The sequence below is a fragment of the Hibiscus syriacus genome, unplaced genomic scaffold, assembly GCF_006381635.1.
Source record: "Hibiscus syriacus cultivar Baekdansim isolate YM2019G1 unplaced genomic scaffold, ASM638163v2 tig00009942_pilon, whole genome shotgun sequence".
Lineage (NCBI taxonomy): Eukaryota > Viridiplantae > Streptophyta > Magnoliopsida > Malvales > Malvaceae > Hibiscus > Hibiscus syriacus.
Window position 1 is genome coordinate 873,351 of NW_024062205.1, and position 23,089 is coordinate 896,439.

Here is a 23,089-nt window from a genome sequence, read left to right on the forward strand (position 1 = left end):
TTCTTTTTTATTTTTTTTTGCAGTGAATGGTCTAATTATTAGCCTTTTTTAGTCTCAAATTGTGGGCAAAAAGAAGTGACGAGAGTCATTGAAAGTGCCACTCATTCACAAGATACGACTTTTAAATGCGTCGGTGGGTCACAGCAGGGGACGGGGCTCAGCTCGGTGCAGCAGCAGCCCTCGATGGTCTAAACCAACAACTCCTCGAACTCACAGTCTCGTCTCTTTCAAAGTCTACCATTAATAGAACAACTTTCTAAATCATTCACCGATTCATGTGCAGGATAAGCTAATGGTGATGCGAAATTAAAGGGGGTAATTGAGTCAATGCAGTAAGGCACGTAGAAATAGGGATCACAACGAGTTGGACTGGATCGGATTTTTAACTCACTTAAACGATTTAAAAATTGAAGTCCTACATCCGCATTTGACTTGACCTATCTTTAGGAAGTTTCCCCACTCGATATTTTATGTAAAAGCTCCTAATCTGATTTATATATAATTCATTTTTATGATAAAATAATAAACTAATCGAAAATAAAATTATTATACAACTATTCCAATCCAAAATATATATTATTATGATCATTACAGATATTACAATCATACAACAACCATATTAAACGACACTTTTACACCATTCCAATAACCAACGACTGTTTAAATTACTGATTATCACCATTGATTAAGCAAATATAAAAACAAAGAGAAGTGGCAGTTGGGAAGCTGCAGGGATCAGATACGAGAAAATAGGGTTTGGATATTTGCAAAACACCCAAAAAGAAAAGGAATCCATCTTGTCTTTATGGTGAATGAAGTGAAGTTAGCAAGCTAATAATAACCTTTGCTTTAAAGAGTGGATCTTGAAATTCCCACGCAGTTTTCACATGGAGGGGCCATCCCCATTGGTCTCAGCATCATCAGTCACCGTTGTTTCACGAACGCAGACGGAAATAACGCTTTCATTTTAAAGATTTTGCCTCAACAGTATTCAATCACGTACACGTAAATGTAGCAGTGCTTGCATTTGCCCTTGGGAACTGTGTATTCTTTATTTTTTCATGGAGTTTTCTTGTTTGTTTTCTCTTTCATTGGACAAATTTTCCGCGATTTAGGATCCATTGGTGCATGTGGAGGAGTAGCAGAGACAAGGAGTGACAGATGATGTAGGGGGATAGAAGTTTGAATATACTGGATGCCAATCAATCCGTTTTTTCTTTCTACATTTCCATGAACAATTAGTCCTCTGCCATTCAAGTCGGTTTCAGATTCTCTCTTCTAAATCAAATATCTACTCAATCAAAACCTATTCTGTATAATATATTATTTTAATTTTATTTTACATTTTGTATTTGGTTTTTTGAATTAAGTGTGAATTAGATGTGCACGATTAAACTTATCTCAATAATTAAAGGAATTGTTGTTATTTTTAGAAGTCACGGATTTGAGCACCAACGACTGTAGCACGGTGATTAAGCGTTCATTGTTAAATGATATAATTATCCTGATTATAGGGTGATTTGTGTTAAACTTATGATCGTTAGATTTTAAATTTGTTAAGCAAAATAAGATGTCAATTTGGATATAGTTTTATAGTGATTTAGATTTTATTAAGCGTAGATTTTACCTAAATATATTTTAATTGTTAATTTAATTCTATATTCAATTTTCATATTCTATACCAACAATAACAAATATTATTGATTAAACAATAAAATCTCAATAATTTTAAAATATGCATGTAAATATTATTTTATAAAATCTAATTAAACAGTTTAATTTTAATAAACAATTTAAAAATCTAAACCCACGCCTAATTCCAATTTAATTATTAAACACGTTCTCAAGTTTACTTTGATTTTTGAGGCAATTAAGTTTAATAGAGTCCCATAACTGACCTAACAGCATTTATTTTCCGCATGTATACGAATTATATGCTATTTTTTTTAAAGATATGTACTGAATTTAACCATAGAATAAAAATTCAATCCTACAATATAATTATATGATCCCCATTTATTAAACGAATCTATAAAAAATAATTATTTTTATTTTATTTTAATAATATTGAGAACTAAAAATCATTATTATAAGCTAATTATTACGAACGAAAATACACTTATATTTATGTAATATGTATATCATAGTAGAAATTAGATTCACAACTTAAATGATTTTGTTATTGTTTTAAAAGTTTTAAGTTTGAGAAAATGTGCTTGTACGTTGTATGTGTATTTATTATAAATTGATTAAGTAAATTCGGAGCAAATATGATCTTATAAAACTAAAAAAGGAGAGTAAACCACATGTGTCCTAAGTATTTTTTTATTATGTTTTGGTCATTATACTATTTTTAAAATCATATTTAATATTATGTTTTAATTTTATTTTGGTCACCAACTATTAAAAAATTAATAGAACGGTAGATGTGATATTTTTTTTGAAATTTTTCAATGATGATATAGTATTACCTTACTGTGTCAAGGCAGCATCACCACTAATTTTGTAATAGTAGACGATGAAAATGAAATCAAAACATAATGTAAAGTATGATTTTGAAATAAAAAAAGTATGATGACCAAAACGGAACAATAGTTATAATTGGGATATTAAACTTGTAGGTTACCCAAAAATTTATAATAAAAAAGAAAATAGTATAATAAAAAAAGGAATCCGGTCTAAATCTGTGACTCAGTAGGTGTAGTCACAAAATCTGCATGTGTACGTGGATGCATAGCGCGTCCCCTACGTGGCATCGGCATCATTATTATGGCAGAAAATAGCATAACGCAAACTAATATACAGCTAAGAAACAGTATAATCGAAAATTTAATAAGATATTTAACAAAATCGGTTAAGTGCCATAAAAAATATTGATTGGTAATAATGTTACAGGTGAAAAACATAAAGAAATATTAAAAAAATTGGGATCATATATAAGAAATTGAAGAAAGCCGGTTAAAAGTATACATTACCGATACCTTTATAAATATATGTATAAAAGTATCGGTACTTTAGTAATTTAAAAGAATTGCAATAGCGCCTACAAAATTATAAAATATTGATATTTTACACACATGTATTGATATATGACAATATAACATATTGAAATTTGACAAACTCGGTTTCAATTTGACAAAACAGGTAACGAATTTAATAAAATCGATTGGAAATTGACAAAACCGGTTTCAATTTGACAAAACTGGTAAAGAGCTACCAGAATTGTTGAAATTTGTATCGATACGTTTATAAGTATATGTACCAAAGTATCGGTACTGTAGGAATTTAAAAGAATTATAATAATAGTGGCTATAAAGTATCGATACCTTACACACATGTATTAATACATGACAATATAAAATGTTGAGATTTGGCAAAACCGATTTTAATTTGACAAAAACGGTAAAGAGCTATCGGAATTGTTGAAATTTGTATCGATACGTTTATAAGTATATGTACCAAAGTATCAATATTTTAGGAATTTAAAAGAATTGCAATAATAGCAGCTATAAAGTATCGATACCTTAGACACATGTATCGATACATGACAATATAACATGTTTAAATTTGACAAATTCGGTAAAGAGTTGTCGTAATGGTTGAAATTTGTATCGATACTTTTATAAGTATATGTACTAAAGTATCGGTACTTTAGGAATTTAAAAGAATTGCAATAATAGCGCCTATAAAATATCGATACTTTAGACACATGTATCGATACATGACAATATAACATATTGAAATTTGACAAAACTAATAAAGTGCTACAGGAATTGTTGAAAGTATCAATACATTTATAAGTATATATACCATAGAATCAGTACTTTAGGAATCTAAAAGAAATGAAAAAAAGAAAAACGTCTCGAAAGTATCCATACTTTACACAAAAGTATCGATACTTTTATATAGGTATGTATACTTTTATTCGAGTATATTTATCAAACAATTTGCACGCAAAATGTATCGATACACGTATATAGAGTATTGAAACTTATAATTTTGAAACCTATTACTTTAAAGTAATAGGTAAATTAACAATGTACACGGTAAACGTTTCTACCGGTATAATGAAAATAGGCGTAAATGTCCAAGTATCGATACTCATATATAATGTATCGATATTTATAATTTTGAAACCTATTACTTTAAAGTAATAGGTAAACTAACAATGTACACGGTAAATGTTTCTACCGTATAATGAAAATAGTCATAAATGTTCGAGTATCTGTAACCCCCTCAGACTGATGCGGATAACTCGATCCAGTCTGGAGTGTCACATTAGGGCCACCGGAGCGACCCACTGTAAAAATGGCAGAAAATTTAAAATTTTTATTAAAACATGTAACTTATAAAATGATTTATCAGTATGCATAAATAAAATAGATTTTCAGACTCATATATAAATCAAAATACAATTACATGCCCCTAATCACATGTACCATTCTTTGGAAGTAAGGCCGGAAGAACTCCCATACTGATGACGATAGTTGCACTGGTACAATTCTTTTAACTTGTAATGTTGAGTAATAGAGTGAGCTTCGGAAAGCTCAGTAATACAAAATTACCAGATGATGCTGAAGAACATGCAGATACATATAAACATATATTTCCTTGTCGGTTCAGACATCTACAGATCTTTATGCTGAGCAGAGATCATACGGATATTTCAGGTGGTAACAGATATCAAACGTTTAGTTCATGGAAATATTTCGAATCTCTAGGTTCAAGAGATCAGAATAGGTTATCTAGTGTGTTCCCGTAAAACCAATAAAAAGATACAGATTCTTTTAAAACATATATATATATATATACCCCCATTCGTTCACATCAAAAATGTATATGTTCCCCAGAATCATACACCCAACTGCACATGCCATTTAGACCATGAGCACAAAGCCGAGGAGTCTGCAGATAATCTTCCTCTAACAATAAACCCCCAGATTAAACATTTCTCCGTCGGTAAACGAAAATATCAGAAATCAAAACAGAATTCAGATCAGATATCATAACAGAATCCAGATCAGAAATAAGAACAGAATTTAGGTCGATAATCAGATAAAATATTTATGTAATTAGGGAACACACCAGAGTTTATGGATATTATTTAGAGGTACAAGATAATCTTAACCGACAGAGACACACAAATCCTTAGTATACTGATAGAATGTTGGAATTTAGAATCACTATAGGAAGAGTTCAAAAACTGACGGAATCATCAGTTATTCAGAATATGACTTGGGCTGATAAGGAAGAAATGAAGATTCAGGATATTTACAGTCTATGTCGATTGATTTCATTATCAAACAACTTCAGATGAATATCTCCCAGAATTAATGCTTATCGACTGGTCAATTCATTGTCCTTACACGGTATTTACACTTTAATACCACAAATTCTAGTCCATATATAATCTTCGAAATCATCGCTAAATAAATCTTAAAGAAACTAACAGATATTTCAATGCTCTTTATTTCATTTTCACGCTTCCACGATATCATGAAATGCTAACGTGCTTGATTTGTAGTACATGTTCTATAAGAACATTACATCATGTATGTTCATTAACGTTTCTAGACCCATTCAAATCACTTATTTAATCCTCAGTCCTTGAGGTTACTTAATTTATTTAGCATTCAAGTCTATTCTAGTTAATTCGGGATTTCCAGAGTAATTCAAACGTTCCTGAATTTCATATACATGTTGTACTTCTGTTCCATTCAATTTGGTCTTCGTGGTTGATTTGTCAAACAAACGTCCAATTCTTAGTACTGAATGCGATCTAGAGTTGAGTTGAGTTGAGTTGAATACTTCTAAAATTTATCATCGAGTCAAACTTGAGAAGACGAACACGTATTACAGTAATATCTATGCCATTCAGGTATTGACATAGCTTTAGAGTTGATATACTCACTTAAATTATGTTCCATTACTTTTAAAGGTAGTCCAATACCTATGCTTATTTGGATTCCTTAATTAATCCAAGATATTTACTTAGTTTAGGCCATAAGGCTATTTTGGTAATTTTGGTCAGTTTTATTCCATTCATTTCAGAGCTCGAGGATATCCAATCATTCCTGAGCTTGGTGATATTCTTGGGTCATTTCCATTACAGGGGTATTCTTGTAATTCTACAGGTCCGATGTATTTCAATCATTTCCTTCCATCCTGTCTTAGTATTTAATTCCAATTTATCATCTATTTCAGTCCCTTCGAACAATTCTGATAAAAGAGCACCCCGATAAATTGTTCTTTAGGTATTTACTCGTAACTCGGATATTTTCGGGTCAAGTGCCTTCTCCGATTTTTACCAACAGAATATCAAGAATTTTCTGCACTAAGTCAGGATCTTAAAAATCAAATTTGTACTTAATCTAGTTAAATACAAATCCTCAAAGTACTTTCTCATTCAGGGTCAACTCGGACTATTTTACCTCTCAGGGGAATTTTCATAATTTCCTAACCAGATAATTTCGATATTAGTTCTTAACGAAAATAATTATAATTTAAAGATCCTATGGTCAATTGCTTTCTCAAACATTCTTTGATCTTGAAATTATTCCTTAACAAACTTCTAGCATCTTGTGCAAACCCTTTTTGGCATTAAAAATCAGTTATCCAAATTTTCTAAACAAAACTATCATTTCTTATGCATATCTGTAATTATATCGAATCAATATGTCTTTTCAGAGTTATTAACCAACTTCGAGGGACAATTCTTGTCATCCTACAACATAAGAGTATTTTCGTAATTTTACCATACCAGAGTATTCTCATAATTTCTCATCCAAGTACCTTTAACATTTAACATTTGATGATATAAAATATAAGTTACAAATCCAGGGCTGATTCTTTATCACCAATCGCAAACTTGTAATTTAATTCTAACAATTCCTCAATCTCTTATATTAGTCATTCGATCCGTATTCAGTTACATAATTTCTACCACATTCATATCGAGTGTATAATTTATTCAACTCCACAAAAGTGACCAATATTATCCTATTCATGTATTTACCAATATCAACATGTTCCATAAAGTATAAAGAGGTAGTAAAGTATTACCTTGATTTTCGTGTCATACTGATCGATCATATAAATTTCATTCGAACGCCCTCGATCTTTAATTCAACTTCCAATAATTCCTCAAATACATAACAATAGAAATTTCATCAAAAACGAGGCTTAATTGTGAAAAACGGATCGAATTGGGTGATTAATCAATGAAAAATAGCTTACCGGATTCTAATTTGGTAACACAGACTTCAGAATCGGACTCAGGACGTCAACAAACCCAAATTATGACTCTTGAATTTAATCTCACCAACTTGATTTCTAGCTTCCAATCTTTTTCTCACGAACACTGACCATCCACCGTACAAATACGACTTCAAATAATTTTCTTTGCCATAAAAATAACTTATTAGAATCTAATTGTTAAAACTAATAACTTTAGGAGTCAATAAACTTTTTAATTACTAAAATCATGGACTAAATCGATTTGATTTAAACTATCATTGCTTGTGTGAAATTTTATTAAAACTAGAGGACAAAGTTGAAACCATACCAAAATGGATGACTGAAGCTGCAATTTATTCTTCATTCATTATCCACCTTTATAAAAACCCACGTGATCTTTACCATTATTATAATTCAAGTAACACCCCCTTAAACACTCTTCGTCCAGTGTTTTGAAAATAGGACGAAAATGCCGACTGAAAATCAAAATACCGATGACCACCATGCCGCTTAACGCCAATGATCGCCGTTCGAGACCCAAAGTACACCATTAAACTCGCCTCACCCTCCTCGTCACGGATCTTGCCTCTATTGATCAAGACTCACGATAGACGATTGTAGATCTATAAGAAAAATATTGAATGCGATGAGCTTCAACCTCTTCGTTCTTTGCCTTCACCGTTGGATGGTGTTGCTTTCGAGGTATGATGGTCATCTAGTTGTTAAGAAAAATTTCACCGATGGAATTTCCCGACGGTGGCCCAGATCGTCGGGACCAAAACCCAAAAGCTTCATCGAACTTTGCTCTAGTTTACACTGTTTTTGATCGATTGGTTTGCTCTATTATTCCCGGTGAACTCGCTGGTTCATGCTCTGTGTCAAGATAGGGAAGGAATAATTTTTTTTTATTTGAAGTCATTCAGATTGCTTCTAAATCCTCTTATTAAAACCAATTCATCCTAAAAATATATTTCAAACATGTGGTTCTCCATTTTCCATATTATAAAATAATAATAATAAGCAAATTCACATCACTATATAATGGATAAAATTCACGTGAATTCTAGAGTCCTCTAAACCTAAAGAAAGGTAAAATTATACTTAGAGTCATCAACCTTCTCAAAATTCCTTGATAACCAAAATTTTAATTAGACCACTTAAATAAATATCATATGAAATTTTAACTAATAGATTGGGGTGTTACAATTTTCCCATCCTTAAAAGAATTTCGTCCTCGAAATTCATTCAAGTCACAGAAATACAGAAATGAAACTTCCATCTGTTCTATCATACCTTCAAGTAGCTTTTACAGAAATACGTGTTCTTCACTAATCCTTAACCAGCTGAGTATACATTCTCATCAGAACCCCCTCTCATTCCAATAAAAGAATCAGAACAGAATTATCCTTGTGGAATCAATCCAGTCTTGGTTACGAAAATAGGCTCATAGAGCTGTAACATATCCCAATTTCATTTCTAGAGTTGGTTCGAAATTTCTCAAATGAGTAACTATCACATGGCTCATGAAGTACTTTACATAATTTAGATAGACGTTACTAATATTCTTTTATGCAAAGGTAGAACCTTAACGAATAAAAACTTAGGTTTGCTCGTTACAAATAGTGACTCAACCTTGGAGTTCCGGCTCAGAGAAGTACGATTGTAGTATAAGGGTATGTACTGATCAGACATCTTTTGACATTCGACCGGTCGGTCTATCATAAATTTTTTTTGACTCAAACCAAATCTCTGATACCATTAAATGTAACCCTCTCAGACCGATACAGATAACTCGATCCAGTCTGGAGTGTCACATTAGGGCCACCGGAGCGACTCACTGTAAAAATGACGGAAAATTTAAAACTTTTATTAAAACATGTAACTTATAAAATGATTTATCAGTATGCATAAATAAAATAGATTTTCAGACTCGTATATAAATCAAAATATAATTACATGCCCCCTAATCACATGTACCATTCTCTGGAAGTAACGCCGGAAGAACTCCCATACTGATGACGATAGTTGCACTGGTACAATTCTTTTAACCTGTAATGTTGAGTAATAGAGTGAGCTTCGGAAAGCTCAGTAATACAAAACTACCAGATGATGCTGAAGAACATGCATTTACATATAAACATATATTTCCTTGTCGGTTCAGACATCTACAGATCTTTATGCTGAGCAGAGATCATACGGATATTTCAGGTAGTAACAGATATCAAACGTTTAGTTCAGGGAATATTTTCGGATGTCTAGGTTCAAGAGATCAGAATAGGTTATCTAGTGTGTTCCCGTAAAACCAATAAAAAGATACAGATTCTTTTAAAACACATATATATATATACCCCCATTCGTTCACATAAAAAATATGTATGTTTCCCAGAACCATACACCCAACTGCACATGCCATTTAGACCCTAAGCACAAAGCCGAGAAGTCTGCAGATAATCTTCCTCTAACAATAAGCCCCCAGATAAAACATTTCTCCGTCTGTAAACGGAGATATCAGAAATCAAAACATAATTCAGATCAGATATCAGAACAGAATCCAAATCAGAAATCAGAACAGAATTCAGATCGATGATCAGATAAAATATTTATATAATTAGGGAACACACCAGAGTTTATGGATATTATTTAGAGGTACAGGATAATCTTAACCGACAGAGACATACAAATCCTCAGTATACTGATAGAATGTGTGAATTTAGAATCACTATAAGAAGAATTCAAAAACTGACGGAATCATCAGTTATTCAGAATATGACTTGGGTTGATAAGGAAGAAATGAAGATTCAGGACATTTATAGTCTATGTCGATTGATTTCATTATCAAACAACTTCAGATGAATATCTCCCAGAATTAATGCTTATCGACTGGTCAATTCAATGTCCTTACATGGTATTTACACTTTAATACCACAAATTCTAGTCCATATATAATCTTCGAAATCATCGCTGAATAAATCTTAAGGAAACTAACAGATATTTTAATGCTCTTTATTTCATTTCCACGCTTCCACGATATCATGAAATGCTAACGTGCTTGATTTGTAGTGCATGTTCTATAAGAACATTACATCATGTATGTTCATTAACGTTTCCAGACCCATTCAAATCACTTATTTAATCCTCAGTCCTTGAGGTTACTTAATTTATTTAGCATTCAAGTCTATTCCAGTTACTTCAGGATTTTCCAGAGTAATTCAAACGTTCCTGAATTTCATATACATGTTGTACTTCTGTTCCATTCAATTTGGTCTTCGTGGTTGATTTGTCGAGCAAACGTCCAATTCTTAGTACTGAATGTGATCTAGAGTTGAGTTGAATTGAATACTTCTAAAATTTATCATCGAGCTAAACTTGAGAAGACGAACACGCATTACAATAATATCTATGCCATTCAGGTATTGACATATCTTTAGAGTTGATCTACTCACTTAAATTGTGTTCCATTACTTTTAAAGGTAGTCCAATACCTATGCTTATTTGGATTCCTTAATTAATCCAAGATATTACTTAGTTTAGGCCATAAGGTTATTTTGGTAATTTTGGTGTTCAGTTTTATTCCATTTATTTCAGAGCTCGAGGAATCAATCTGAGCTTGGTGATATTATTGGGTCATTTCCATTATAGGGGTAATTCTACAGATGCATTTCAATCATTTCCTTCCATCATGTCTTAGTATTCCAATTTATCATCTATTTCAGTCCCTTCGAACAATTCTGATAAAAGAGCACCCGATAAATTGTTCTTCATTATTTACTCTAAACTCGGATATTTTCGGGTCAAGTGCCTTCTCCGATTTTTACCAACAGAATATCAAGAATTTTCTGCACTAAGTCAGGATCTTAACAATCAAATTCGTATTTAATCCAGTTAAGTACAAATCCTCAAAGTACTTTCTCATTCAGGGTCAACTCGGACTATTTTACCTCTCAGGGGCATTTTCATAATTTCCTAACCAGATAATTTCGATATTAGTTCTTAACAAAAATAATTATAATTTAAAGATCCTATGGTCAATTGCTTTCCCAAACATTCTTTGATCTTGAAATTATTCCTTAACAAACTTCTAGCATCTTGTGCAAACCCTTTTTGGCATTAAAAATCAGTTATCCAAATTTTCTAAACAAAACTATCATTTCTTATGCACATCGTAATATATTTCAATATGTTTTCATTATTAACCAACTTCGAGGGATAATTCTTGTCATCCTACAACATAAGGGTATTTTCATAATTACCCTACCAAGAGTATTCTCACAATTTCTCATCCAAGTACCTTACATTAACCTTGATGATAAAAATATAAGTTACAAATCCAGAGCTGATTTCTTTATCACTAATCACAAACTTGTAATTTAATTCTAACAATTCCTCAATCTCTTATATTAGTATTCGAATTTCTACATTACAATGTATAATTTATTTAACTCCACAAAGTGGCCAATCCTATTCATGCATTTACCAATCAACATGTTCCATAAAGTATAAAGAGGTAGTAAAGTATTACCTTGATTTTTGTGACATACTGATCGATCATATAAATTTCGTACGAACACCCTCGATCTTTAATTCAACTTCCAATAATTCCTCAAATACATAACAATAGAAATTTCATCAAAAACGGGGCTTAATTGTGAAAAACGGGTCGAATCGGGTGATTAATCAATGAAAAATAGCTTACCAGATTCTAATTTGGCAATACGGACTTCAGAATCGGACTCAGGACGTCAACAAACCCAAAATATGACTCTTGAATTTAATCTCACCAACTTGATTTCTAGCTTCCAATCTTTTTCTCACGAACACGAACCATCCACCGTACAAATACGACTTCAAATAATTTTCTTTGCCATAAAAATAACTTATTAGAATCTAATTAATAATTTGGGGACCTAATTGTTAAAACTAAAAACTTTAAGAGTCAATAAAATTTTTAATTACTAAAATCAGGGACTAAATCGATTTGATTTAAACATCATTGCTTGTGTGAAATTTTATTAAAACTAGTGGACAAAGTTGAAACCATACCAAAATGGATGACTGAAGCTGCAATTTATCCTTCATTCATTATCCACAACCCACGTGATCCTTACCATTAGGGTGCGTTTGGTTCATGGAATGTAAGATTACCAATGGGAATAAAAGATTACCAGGGAATAGGATTACTGGGAATGTGTGTTTTTGTGTTTGGTTGGTTAGTAGGAATGTAAGATTACCGTGTTTTATTAAGGAATAAAAGATTATTGGAATATATATTTACCAAATTGTCCTTATTATATATTTATTTTTTTAACAAGTTGAAAATATTTTATATATTTCTTTAAAAAATTTAAATTCATAAAATTTATATATTTTTTTTACAAAATTCAAAATAAGGTTTAAAAATGGTAAAATTTTATTTTAACCCCTGAACTTCATATAAAATTTAATTATAGACTTTTTTTTTGTAAATCTAAAATAGTTTAAGGATAAATTTTGTAATTGAACCTTCGTAGAATTTTTATTATTCATGACAGAATAAGAATATTTTTTAAAGAAAATTTTTTTAAGGCATTTTAGTCCAAAACGCTGTAATCCAACAATACCTAAGGAAAGGGAGGTAATGACATTCCCGGTATATACCCCAAAAATTCACTATTGGTAATGTAAGATTACCAGGAATGACATTACCGGCCAACCAAACGGGGGAATGTGGATTCCATTCCCATGGGAATCTCACATTCCCCCAACCAAACACACCCTTATTATAATTCAAGTAACACCCCCTTAAACATTCTTCGTCCAGTGTTTTGAAAATAGGACGAAAATGGCCGACTGAAAATCAAAATATCGATGACCACCATATAGCTTAACGCCATTGATCGCCGTTCGGGACCCAAAGTACACCATTAAACTCGCCTCACCCTTCTCGTCACGGATCTTGCCTCTATTGATCAAGACTCACGATATATGATTGTAGATCTATAAAAAAAATATTGAATGCGATGAGCTTCAAACTATTCGTTCTTTGATTTTACCGTTGGATGGTGTTGCTTTCGAGGTATGATGGTCATCTAGTTGTTAAGAACAATTTCACCGATGTAATTTCCCGACGGTGGCCCAGATCGTCGGGACCAAAACCCAAAAGCTTCGTCGAACTTTGCTCTCGTTTACACTGTTTTTGATCGATTGGTTTGCTCTATTATTCCCGGTGAACTCACTGGTTCATGCTCTCTGTCAAGATAGGGAAGAAATAATTTTTTTATTTGAAGTCATTCAGATTGCTTCTAAATCCTCTTATTAAAATCAATTCATCCCAAAAATATCTTTCAAACATGTGGTTTTCCATTTTCCATATTATAAAATAATAATAATAAATAAATTCACATCACTATATGATGGATAGAATTCACTTGAATTTTAGAGTCCTTTAAATCCAAAGAAAGATAAAATTATACTTAGAGTCATCAACCTTCTCAAAATTCCTTGATAACCAAAATTTTAATTAGATCACTTCAATAAATATCATATGAAATTTTAACTGATAGATTAGGGTGTTACAGTGTCGATACTTATATATAAAATATCAATACTTATAATTTCGAAACCTATTACTTTAAAGTAATAGATAAACTAACAAAGTACACGGTAAACGTTTCTACCGGTATAATGAAAATATGTGTAAATGTACAAATATCGATACTTATAATTTCGAAACCTATTACTTTAAAGTAATAGATAAATTAACAATTTACACGGTAATATGTTAAAAATATTGAAAACCAATTAAATAATTAACCTATTTTGTTATCGTCGGATTTCTAGGGCCTCATCAGCTTTAAACAGGCGCTACCTATTACATTAAATAATCGTTACTTGTTATGTTATTATGGTTAATAATGTTTTCAGTAATTAACTTATTTTGTTATTGTCAGATTTCTAAGTCTTTATCAACTTAAACTTTGGTAACATTTTAAGCGTTTCCTAATATGTTGATAATATTGATAACAAATTAAGTAATTAACCTATTTTATTATCGTCAGATTTCTAAGACCCCATCAGTTTTAGAAAGGCTCTACCTATTACGTTAAATGAGCGCTATCTGTTATGTTATTATGGTTAATAATGTTTCTAGTAATTAACCAGTTATGTTAAAGTCGATTTTTTTTACGCATTTTACATACAATAATAATATTACCAGTTATTACCAATATTATTATCAACACAAATATTATTTTCGGTAAAAACATATTACATTTATGGTAATACTTTTAATCAGTTACCTATTTAACTAATCACATCATTTTTTAGTCGTATTTTAACTGATTCACATCAGCCCCCTCTCGGTACTTAAATTATAATCCAAATCAAATCCCAGTTTTTTCTTCTTCATATATATATATATATATATATATATATATATATATACAACCCTCTGTGTCTTATAAATACACACCAACACACTTTACCATCTTTTTTGTTTTCTTATGTCCACTGGGGAGTTTGAGAGTTTCTTTGATCAGAAGGAAGAGATTTGTGGATCAAAAGAAAAAGTTGTTTGTTTTTTGTTCTGTTGTTGAAGAAGAAGAAGAAATAGAGGAGAAGAATGGCTGTACAGGCGCAGTTGTATTCTGATAACATCGGCTTTCCCTTGTGCGGTTCTTTGGATTTGATCGACAACAATGGCCGCGGTTTCAATCAATACGGTTTAAGTGTTCAGCAGTTACATCACTTACAACTGCAACAACAACAACAACAGCAACAGCAGTTTCAGTATCTTCAAAACCAGCAGCAAAGAAATCAGGATCTTGAATCCATGATGTTTAGCCAAAACGAGATTGATCAGTTCATCAAATCACAGGTTAGCAAATGATGATAATAAAAATAATCTTTCTTTGTAAAGGTCTTGTCTTTTGCTGATTTGTGTTTTTTTTTGTTTTTGCAGAACGAGAGGCTGAGATTGTTGCTGCAAGAGCAAAGGAAGCGACAATTCGATGTATTGGTGAAGAAGATGGAATCGAGGGATTGCGTTTTGCTTAGAGAAAAAGACGAGGAGATTGTGAAGGCGAGGAATAAAGCGATGGAGCTGGAAAATATTTTGAAGAGACTGGAGATGGAGAGCCGGGCGCGGCAAAGAGTGGCGCACGAGAACGAAGCGATGGTTTTCTCTTTGAACAACCGGATCGAAGAGCTACGAGAGCAGGCCTCTTGCCGTTTCGACGATGCAGCGTCTTGCTGCGAATGCGAAGAGGAGGAGGAGGAGGAGGAGGAGAAAGGAGCCATGGTTTTCCCGGCGGTCGCCGCCGATGACGACGGAGAAAGAAGAATGGTTTGCAGATGCTGCTATCATCGACGGTCGTCCGTTTTGTTCCTCCCGTGCAGGCACCTCTGTTCCTGCGAGGATTGCGCGGTTTTTCTTGATTCTTGTCCCGTTTGTAGAACAGCCAAGAAAGGTAGCATAGAGGCATTGGCTTCCTAGGAAAACGAAATTCCTGGAGAATGCAGAACGGATGAAGGATGATCACGATGTAATTAAATTAGCAAAAATAGAGAAATGAATTGAACAAACATTTACATGAATTAAAAATTAGAGTATATGGTTTTAATTTTTGAATATGTTTCATAATTTTATAACATATAAAAATTCTTAAAAATAACTTCAAATCATAAAAAAACATCCTATAACTATTGATGCTCAAACTCGAAACTTTTATGAATAACAATAATTCTTTTAACAGTTTAACTGCTGAATTAATTTGGTTTGTGCAACTTTACGATAATTGGTTGCTGTGTTTACTGGAACCTTTCATTATCTAATTATAGAAAATGTTATAACAAAATAATCAAAGAATCGATGAAGGATTATTTAGGTAATTTACTCAGAATAATCCTTTCCCAAGTGGGCCAGATACGAAAGAAGTCGAAGAACCGTATTTTATTATCTCATTATTCTGCAAGTAAATCTTAAAGGTTATTGTTTTCGCAGTTGTGATTAAACAAAAACTAAGCAAGGAATCGGTTCAAAGGCTGTGAAAAAAAAATTATATTCGGCAAAGCTTTTGCTGCAAAAGGTGAGGACTTTCACAGTTTTCAGATTCGTATTTTTTCCTTAAATAAAAATCCACACTTCACCCAAAAAGCTTCAACTATTTGCTCTTCCAGGTCGTACCCAGATCCAATTTCTTCATATTTAAGCTAATTATTGCTCTCAATTTCTTTTAACCCATTGTTTTTTCTTGCAGGTTTGATTCTTACGGATAAATTCCAATGGCCAACAAGTCTAAACCTAAGCCTAAACCAAGCCATCTGTCTGTTTACCATTACATCCCCAATATTATTGGTTGGTTTTTCTTCTCAACTTTTGAATTCTGAATGGGTTTTGAGTTTAAAAGCTTTTTGGTGGCTGTGCATGACCAATTCAATCTTGGGTTCTTTCAAGTTTTGAACTTTTTAAAGTGTTTTCAATTTTGTGGTTGTAGGTTATATAAGAATTCTCTTGAATTGCTATGCTTTTGCAATATGCTTTTCCAGCAAAAGGCTTTTTTCTGCCCTCTATTTTCTGAGGTGGGAATTGTATCTAACATACGAAGCTTTGTCTCCTTTTGAGAAATTATTGGCTTGAATATGACTAAATTTGGAATTGCAGCTTTGTTTGTGATGCTGTGGATGGTTGGTGTGCTCGAAAATTTGACCAAGGTATACTTTGTACTCGTTTTTATTTTTAGAAGTTATGAAATCAGTCCAAGCAATAATGTGAAAGTGGCATGTATGCTTTCTAAATTTAGGGTCAAATATAGCATATAGAGGAACTTAATTACTTCATTTGTCATTCTTTGTGGAATGTTAAAAGGAAGGCATGCCACGTTGAACCGGCATAGCTAATATACAAAATCTGATTTATTTTTTTCTTCGTTCTCCTTGGCTCAGCGTCGACATTTGGAGCTGTTCTGGACATGGTAACAGATAGGTACACACAGTCTCTCTATCTGTGATAGACATTAAGTTTTTAGGATACCTTCATGTATGTTTTACTTTTTTTTTCATAAATAATGCCAGTAGAAATTTTGAATTACATGGTTGTCTACTTAGTGATTCTTCTCAATTCTGTAATTCAGGATTAGCACTGCTTGTCTACTGGTTATACTTTCCCAAGTGTATAGGTGAGCTTTCTTTCATTCATCCGTTTGTATTTATATTGGCATTCCAATATACTTGTGTCATGCCATATCTGTCACATTTCCTTGCAGGCCTAGCTTGGTTTTCTTGTCTTTGCTAGCGCTAGATATTGCTAGCCACTGGCTGCAGATGTACAGGTAGTTCTTTTTCCTTGAAATACATCTTTCTTTCCCTTTTTTTTACTAGGCTATGTTTTTCGTCGTTAACTCTTCATATTTATTTTGCAGTTCATTTCTAGCGGGTAAGGCTAGTCATAAAGATGTGAAAGACAGCTCCAATTGGCTTTTCAAGCTTTACTATGGGAACCGGATGTTTATGGGCTATTGTTGTGTGGCTTGTGAGGTAATTATAAATATATAACCCATTTTGTCCTCTGCAGTACCTTGCTTTTGGTACTTGTAAATTGATCAAGTTATCATGAGTTTACAGGTTCTTTATATAGCCTTATTTCTTATTTCAAAGAACCATACGGAAGATTTGATGGATGTAAGTCTGGGTTCTCGTGTAATGCTTCCTTTCTCATTTGAAGAGCGGATTCCTTTGCATTTTGATTTCTTATTGCTTAATTTTTTTCTCGATTCAGGTTGTAGTGACTACCCTGAAAGAGGGTTCACCTCTTTCAGTTCTTGTTGGCATAAGTTTATTTGGATGCTCAATCAAGCAGATCATCAATATTATACAGGTAGCCATATATGTCTTGTAACTTAATCAAACTTGCATTGATTTAAATTTAATTCTGCATATCCTATGACATTGTTGTAATGGCAATTTGGGTTTGAAAGGTTGGTAATTGTTTGTTTCTTCAGATGAAGACAGCAGCAGACGCATGTGTGCTTTACGACACTGAAAAAAAGCAGAAGCCATAATCACTTCGAGTCTCCGGGAGCAGGGTTTTGTTTCTGGCATCGAGTGCATGAATCCGTGACATTATGGTATAGATGGTAACACCGGTGTCTCGCAGCATTCCAAATAAATATTTGTTCAGGATGACACGGCATCCCAACTTCTGTTTTAAGAAATCATTGATGCAACCGAATCACCTGGCTTACCTGCTTATCCCAGAGTCATAAGGTTGGTGTTGACAGAGTATTAAACATGTGGATCTATGGCTTAATCGTGTTACATCATCTCTCTGTCTCTCTCTCTCTGGCTTCTTTTGGATTGGGACTTGAGATGTAGATTCAGCTTTCATGAAACTAAAGTGATTTAATTTTTAAATTTAGCTGTGTTCGAATATGAATATGTAGTGTTTTGCGTATAAAATTTGATGAACTGCGATCATCCGATGTTGCGGATCTAACATGCGCATGTTAGTGTTCTTTACCATTCAAGCAATATATGTATAACTTATAAGATTAACAAATATGATATTCTAACCATGGTAATAGAAGAGTGTTTCGAAACAGTTTCACAAGGAAGCAATGAAAGGTAACTGGGGCAAAGATACTGCTCAGATGAAATATTGCTGAAATTAAATCCGAATATCCTTTCTAACATCTTCATGAAGTGCTAAAGAAGCTGGAGTGAATGTCTTGATTGTCGGGTCAGGCAGATCAATAGAGACTAAATCCGAAAAATTGACTTACGATAATGGCTACTCCGAGAGCAATGGCTACAAGAGAAGAAGCCCATGTAAGCATCTCAGTAATTCTGGGAACTCTATCCTTTAATGATTGGCTGCATGAGCCTATAAACACTGTATAGCTTCCCATTGCTACCACGGTTCCGAGCAAGAACATAATAAGGAATGCGGCCCCATCCAGGCGAGATGGCAAAGTGAGTGCTGGCAAAACCATCATTAGTGCATCTGGCTGCAGTCCGTGAACAATTCCGGTAGCAAATGTAGAAAAACTGTTCTTTTTCCCGACTGTAGGGTTTTCAAGTGCCTCGTAAATGCTAACATCGCACTGGCCATTTTCTAAGGCAACACAAGGCGTAGGAACTTCTGAAGCTTCTTTTATACCCATAGCCCCAATAACAAGCAATGTCAAGCCCACTACTCTTGTACCCCAAGTCCGGATAATTTCAATGTGGAGACGATCCTTTAGTAGTAGAAACAATAAACCAAAAATAACCTGACTGGCATCGTGGCCACAACCCCATAGAGCTCCAACAGCAGTGCTTTCCATTCGAGTCCGGCCAATTGATAGTGGAGCCAAAGCAGCAAGGTGGTCAGGCCCTGATAGGGTGTGTAAGCAACCGGCAAATAAACCAGGCACCGCGCTACTAAGTAACTTGACACGTATTACTCTTTCCACAACTGCAGCAGCTGCAGTTCCACTGACTTTAGCACCAGTTTGAAAGGTTCAAAAGCTGCTGGTGCAAAGATTGGTTGGATTAAGAACATGATAATGGAAGAGAGTGCTAGAAAAGTCCCAGCTGTGATTGCCTGAAAAGATTTCTGAGAACTTAATACTTGATAAACTGAAAAATGCTATGCTAAATGTAACAAAACGCATAACAAAAGTGTCCCACTGCCATAGGATACCTGCTTTGACAGGGATGTTAAGATCAAATTACATCTATTCATATTATACACGCTAGTCAGCAACGGTGGATGAATCAATATTTCCAAATGCATGAGTTCTCTCAGTTCTACAAATGATTAAGGATTCAAAATTCAATCACTAGCAGTATCAGTGGTTGTAATGCTAACAGCAATAAAATTTTAGACGAATTGGTCATGGTATGATAAGCTTTACACAAATAACATGGATGCATTTTTCTTTTTCTGGCTTCCGTATACCGCTGTACATGAGCAATATAAAACTCTTCTATGGTTTATCATGAAGTTGGCAACACCTGATTCATTTAACAAGATGCAAAAATAGTCAACTCTTACGAAAGCTAGATCCACTCCAATCTTCTAATCTATTTAAATGATTGGACGAAATTTGCAAATGTGTGCATAGTTTACCCCAAAAATGAGGTAATACAAACTCAATATCCAATTCCCTGTTTAGGATTCTTCACTTTTTCTTTGGCTCAGTTAAGCACCGCAAATGAAAATAATACTCCAAAAGAGTACAGTAACAGAGGAAAAATCACATGGAACAGATACTGGTATGTAACTCAGCTAAATTGCATTTTACCGCAAGGCATGCAATCACTCTCAAATCATTCTTCTTCAAAAAAGATTCCATCTTTTTAACCACTGAACACCAAACTCCCCAGTTGATAGTTTACTTTCTGATACAATCTCTTAACCCTATAACTAGAAATCCTTAACCGAGTATTGACTAATTCGAACTTTGAATTTAAAGCAGAAACATTTCCAATATTATAATTAAACAAAAATTTCTGAATCCTTGGGCAGAATTGAAGTATATATTGTTGACCAACAAACCACTGAAAGTTCCTCAAATATTTATAGTCTTTTCTTTCATCGGTATGCAGAAGGAGAAAAATCAATTGCAATAATTTTATTAAAAACTTGCATAGACGCCATACCTTTCTTTGTGCAGAAGCTTTAATTGCAATAAGCTTGAGAAAATTGGAAGTGGGTGTTGGCCCATTTGCTGAGTCGACTCGATGAGGACCGAGTGAAGGCAATTCATTGATTGGATTGGATTGAGGATAAGAAAAATGTGACGGGTTATTATCGGCTTTGCATGAAATTGAAATGATTCGCCTGAGTTGTGGCCGAGTGAGTGATGTAACGAAACTGGGTTTAGGAGAGTCGAATCTGCCGTGCCGAGAGAGAAAAGGAGAGGGCTTTAGAGAGATCTCCAAGGAGGTCGGAGAAGAAGAGTACAGAAGCCTTTCCATGGCTTCCCTGGAAAGTTCAAGGCTTTAAAAAGGTGAAGATTTTGGCAGAGAGATTTGAGAAATAGTTGAAGATAAAGTTTTGGAAGGCAGAAAACAAGGGGGTTAACAGAAAATTGAAAATGTGAACTATATTTAGTTTCTAAATTGTCTAAACCCTATTTTCAATTTTGATCCCTTCATTTACCGGGATAAAGGTGAAGGGAGATTGCAGTAATTTTTTTTATTAATATGAGTTAAGTACGTATAATATTTAGATAAATCTTTATCACTTCGGTAAACGTTTATACGTATGATATTTTTAATATTTAAACTCGAGATATTAATTAATGATAATATTTCTTTTATTATCAAAATCGTTTGGTTTATACGACTAATAATTTTAACGCCTCATTTTTTAATCGTGTAATCATGATTATTTTTTCTTTTTTTTTTATAAATTTTAAATTTAAACAATTATATAAATAGAACATGTGCATTATCAATAAATTTAATTTTTTTTTGAATATATACCATATTACAATCATTTCATGCTATTTGAAAAAATTTATACAAATTTTTATTTTATTTTAAATAACGATTGTGGACCCCTACGGCTCATCTCCTGCCTCACACACACACCCTCGCATTTCCCCACTCCTCCATGAGAAATGATCACGTGCGACAGTCTTAATATACAGTTAAAAAAAGATATTACTAAAAAATTACTAGAAATATTATTATTTCTATTGATTTTGTTATTTTTTCTATTGGTTTTGTTATTGTTGGACATTTTACCGAAAATGTTAAAAAACATTAATGTTTTAGGTAAAAATAATAATGTTTTAGATACTTTTTTACCGATTTTGTTATTTAAATAATAAAAAAACTGATAACATTTTTTTAATTGTATATTAAGAGTGTCGCATTGTAGAATTTTCCCTCCCCAGGGACTTGGCACACGTGCAGGCTGCTGCTTGTTTAGTCAAAATAATAAACAAATTTTAAATGATTTAGTAGCGTGTTTTAAATAAACATGAATAATTTTTTAATAATTTAAAGTGATTATAAAATAATATCTACTAATAGTTATTTTAATTATCGATGATATACACACCTTATAAATATAATTATTCGAACTTAATATCTAAAAAATATAAATACTTCCTTTATCATTAAGTATGTGAAAAATTTTTGGATGGTGCATATAAAAATTAAAGAGTTAAACAAATATTTCCGGTAACGAATTTCCTTAACATTATATTTGACGGTCGTACAACATAACTACCTGCAATCTTGATCGTTCATTAAGAGCTTCTGTAAATGTGGAGCTTTACATTATTCTTATTTTGCTTCCAAAGTGGAAAGATTTTCTGGTATACTGAGGTTAAACTAAGGAGTACCTTCTATATTTGTATTATAAAAGTTAGGGTAAATTATGTATTTTTGTCACCCAACTATCATTTTAATTTTATTTTGGTCACTCAATTACTTTATGATGACATGTCAACATTACCATTAATTTTTAACAGCAAGTGGCAAAAAAGAAATTTAGGTATGATTTTGAGAAAATAATAATTGTGCGACCAAAATGGAATTCAAGTGATAGTTAGGTGACTGACTAAATATGTAGTTTATCCTAAAAGTAATTACGGATTGCTTTCTATAGATGATGGCACATATCATATTTTTATTGGATGTAATTAATATATTAAAAGAATAAAATATTAGAAATAATATTATAAAATAATATTGAACTACATTATAAAAAATGTTTTTCCTTATTAAATTTTAAAAACATAATATCCGGTCACATTCGTTTTTATGTCATTAAGACACTACAACAAAACATAGTTTTAGCGGCGTTTTTTTTCGTCCTATAAAAACGCCGCTAAAAGCACTTGCGACGGTAGGAAAAATGCCGCAAGAAGCTCCGGACATA

At 32.7% G+C, this 23,089-nt stretch overlaps 2 protein-coding genes, 1 long non-coding RNA gene and 1 pseudogene across 4 annotated transcripts; 2 read left to right on the top strand and 2 right to left on the bottom strand.

The window, feature by feature from the left end:
- Positions 1-9,690: 9,690 nt before the first annotated feature.
- On the bottom strand, positions 9,691-12,084 carry LOC120203400. The gene is made up of 3 exons (XR_005523815.1): positions 11,930-12,084; positions 11,756-11,835; positions 9,691-9,729 (listed from the first exon to the last, which is right to left on the bottom strand). It is a non-coding gene; the product is annotated as an uncharacterized LOC120203400 (long non-coding RNA).
- Positions 12,085-14,737: 2,653 nt separating this feature from the next.
- Positions 14,738-15,706, top strand: LOC120203530 (probable BOI-related E3 ubiquitin-protein ligase 3). Its single transcript, XM_039203807.1, has 2 exons — positions 14,738-15,088; positions 15,173-15,706. Exons 1-2 carry the CDS (start codon positions 14,834-14,836, stop codon positions 15,704-15,706), a joined length of 789 nt encoding a protein of 262 aa, XP_039059738.1. The 5' UTR covers positions 14,738-14,833.
- A 547-nt stretch (positions 15,707-16,253) lies between these two features.
- On the top strand, positions 16,254-18,615 carry LOC120203380 (probable CDP-diacylglycerol--inositol 3-phosphatidyltransferase 2). 2 transcript variants are annotated; one of them, XM_039203688.1, is made up of 11 exons: positions 16,254-16,389; positions 16,470-16,567; positions 16,707-16,791; positions 16,874-16,923; positions 17,155-17,194; positions 17,343-17,387; positions 17,475-17,540; positions 17,631-17,745; positions 17,833-17,889; positions 17,987-18,085; positions 18,210-18,615. In XM_039203688.1, exons 2-11 carry the CDS (start codon positions 16,495-16,497, stop codon positions 18,267-18,269), a joined length of 690 nt encoding a protein of 229 aa, XP_039059619.1. In that variant the 5' UTR covers positions 16,254-16,389; positions 16,470-16,494; the 3' UTR covers positions 18,270-18,615. The 2 variants fall into 2 exon arrangements, with proteins under 2 accessions (XP_039059619.1, XP_039059618.1); XM_039203687.1 differs by lacking the exon at positions 16,254-16,389 and having other exon boundaries at positions 16,396-16,567.
- Positions 18,616-18,784: 169 nt separating this feature from the next.
- LOC120203448 lies at positions 18,785-21,297 on the bottom strand (annotated as a pseudogene).
- Positions 21,298-23,089: the final 1,792 nt, after the last annotated feature.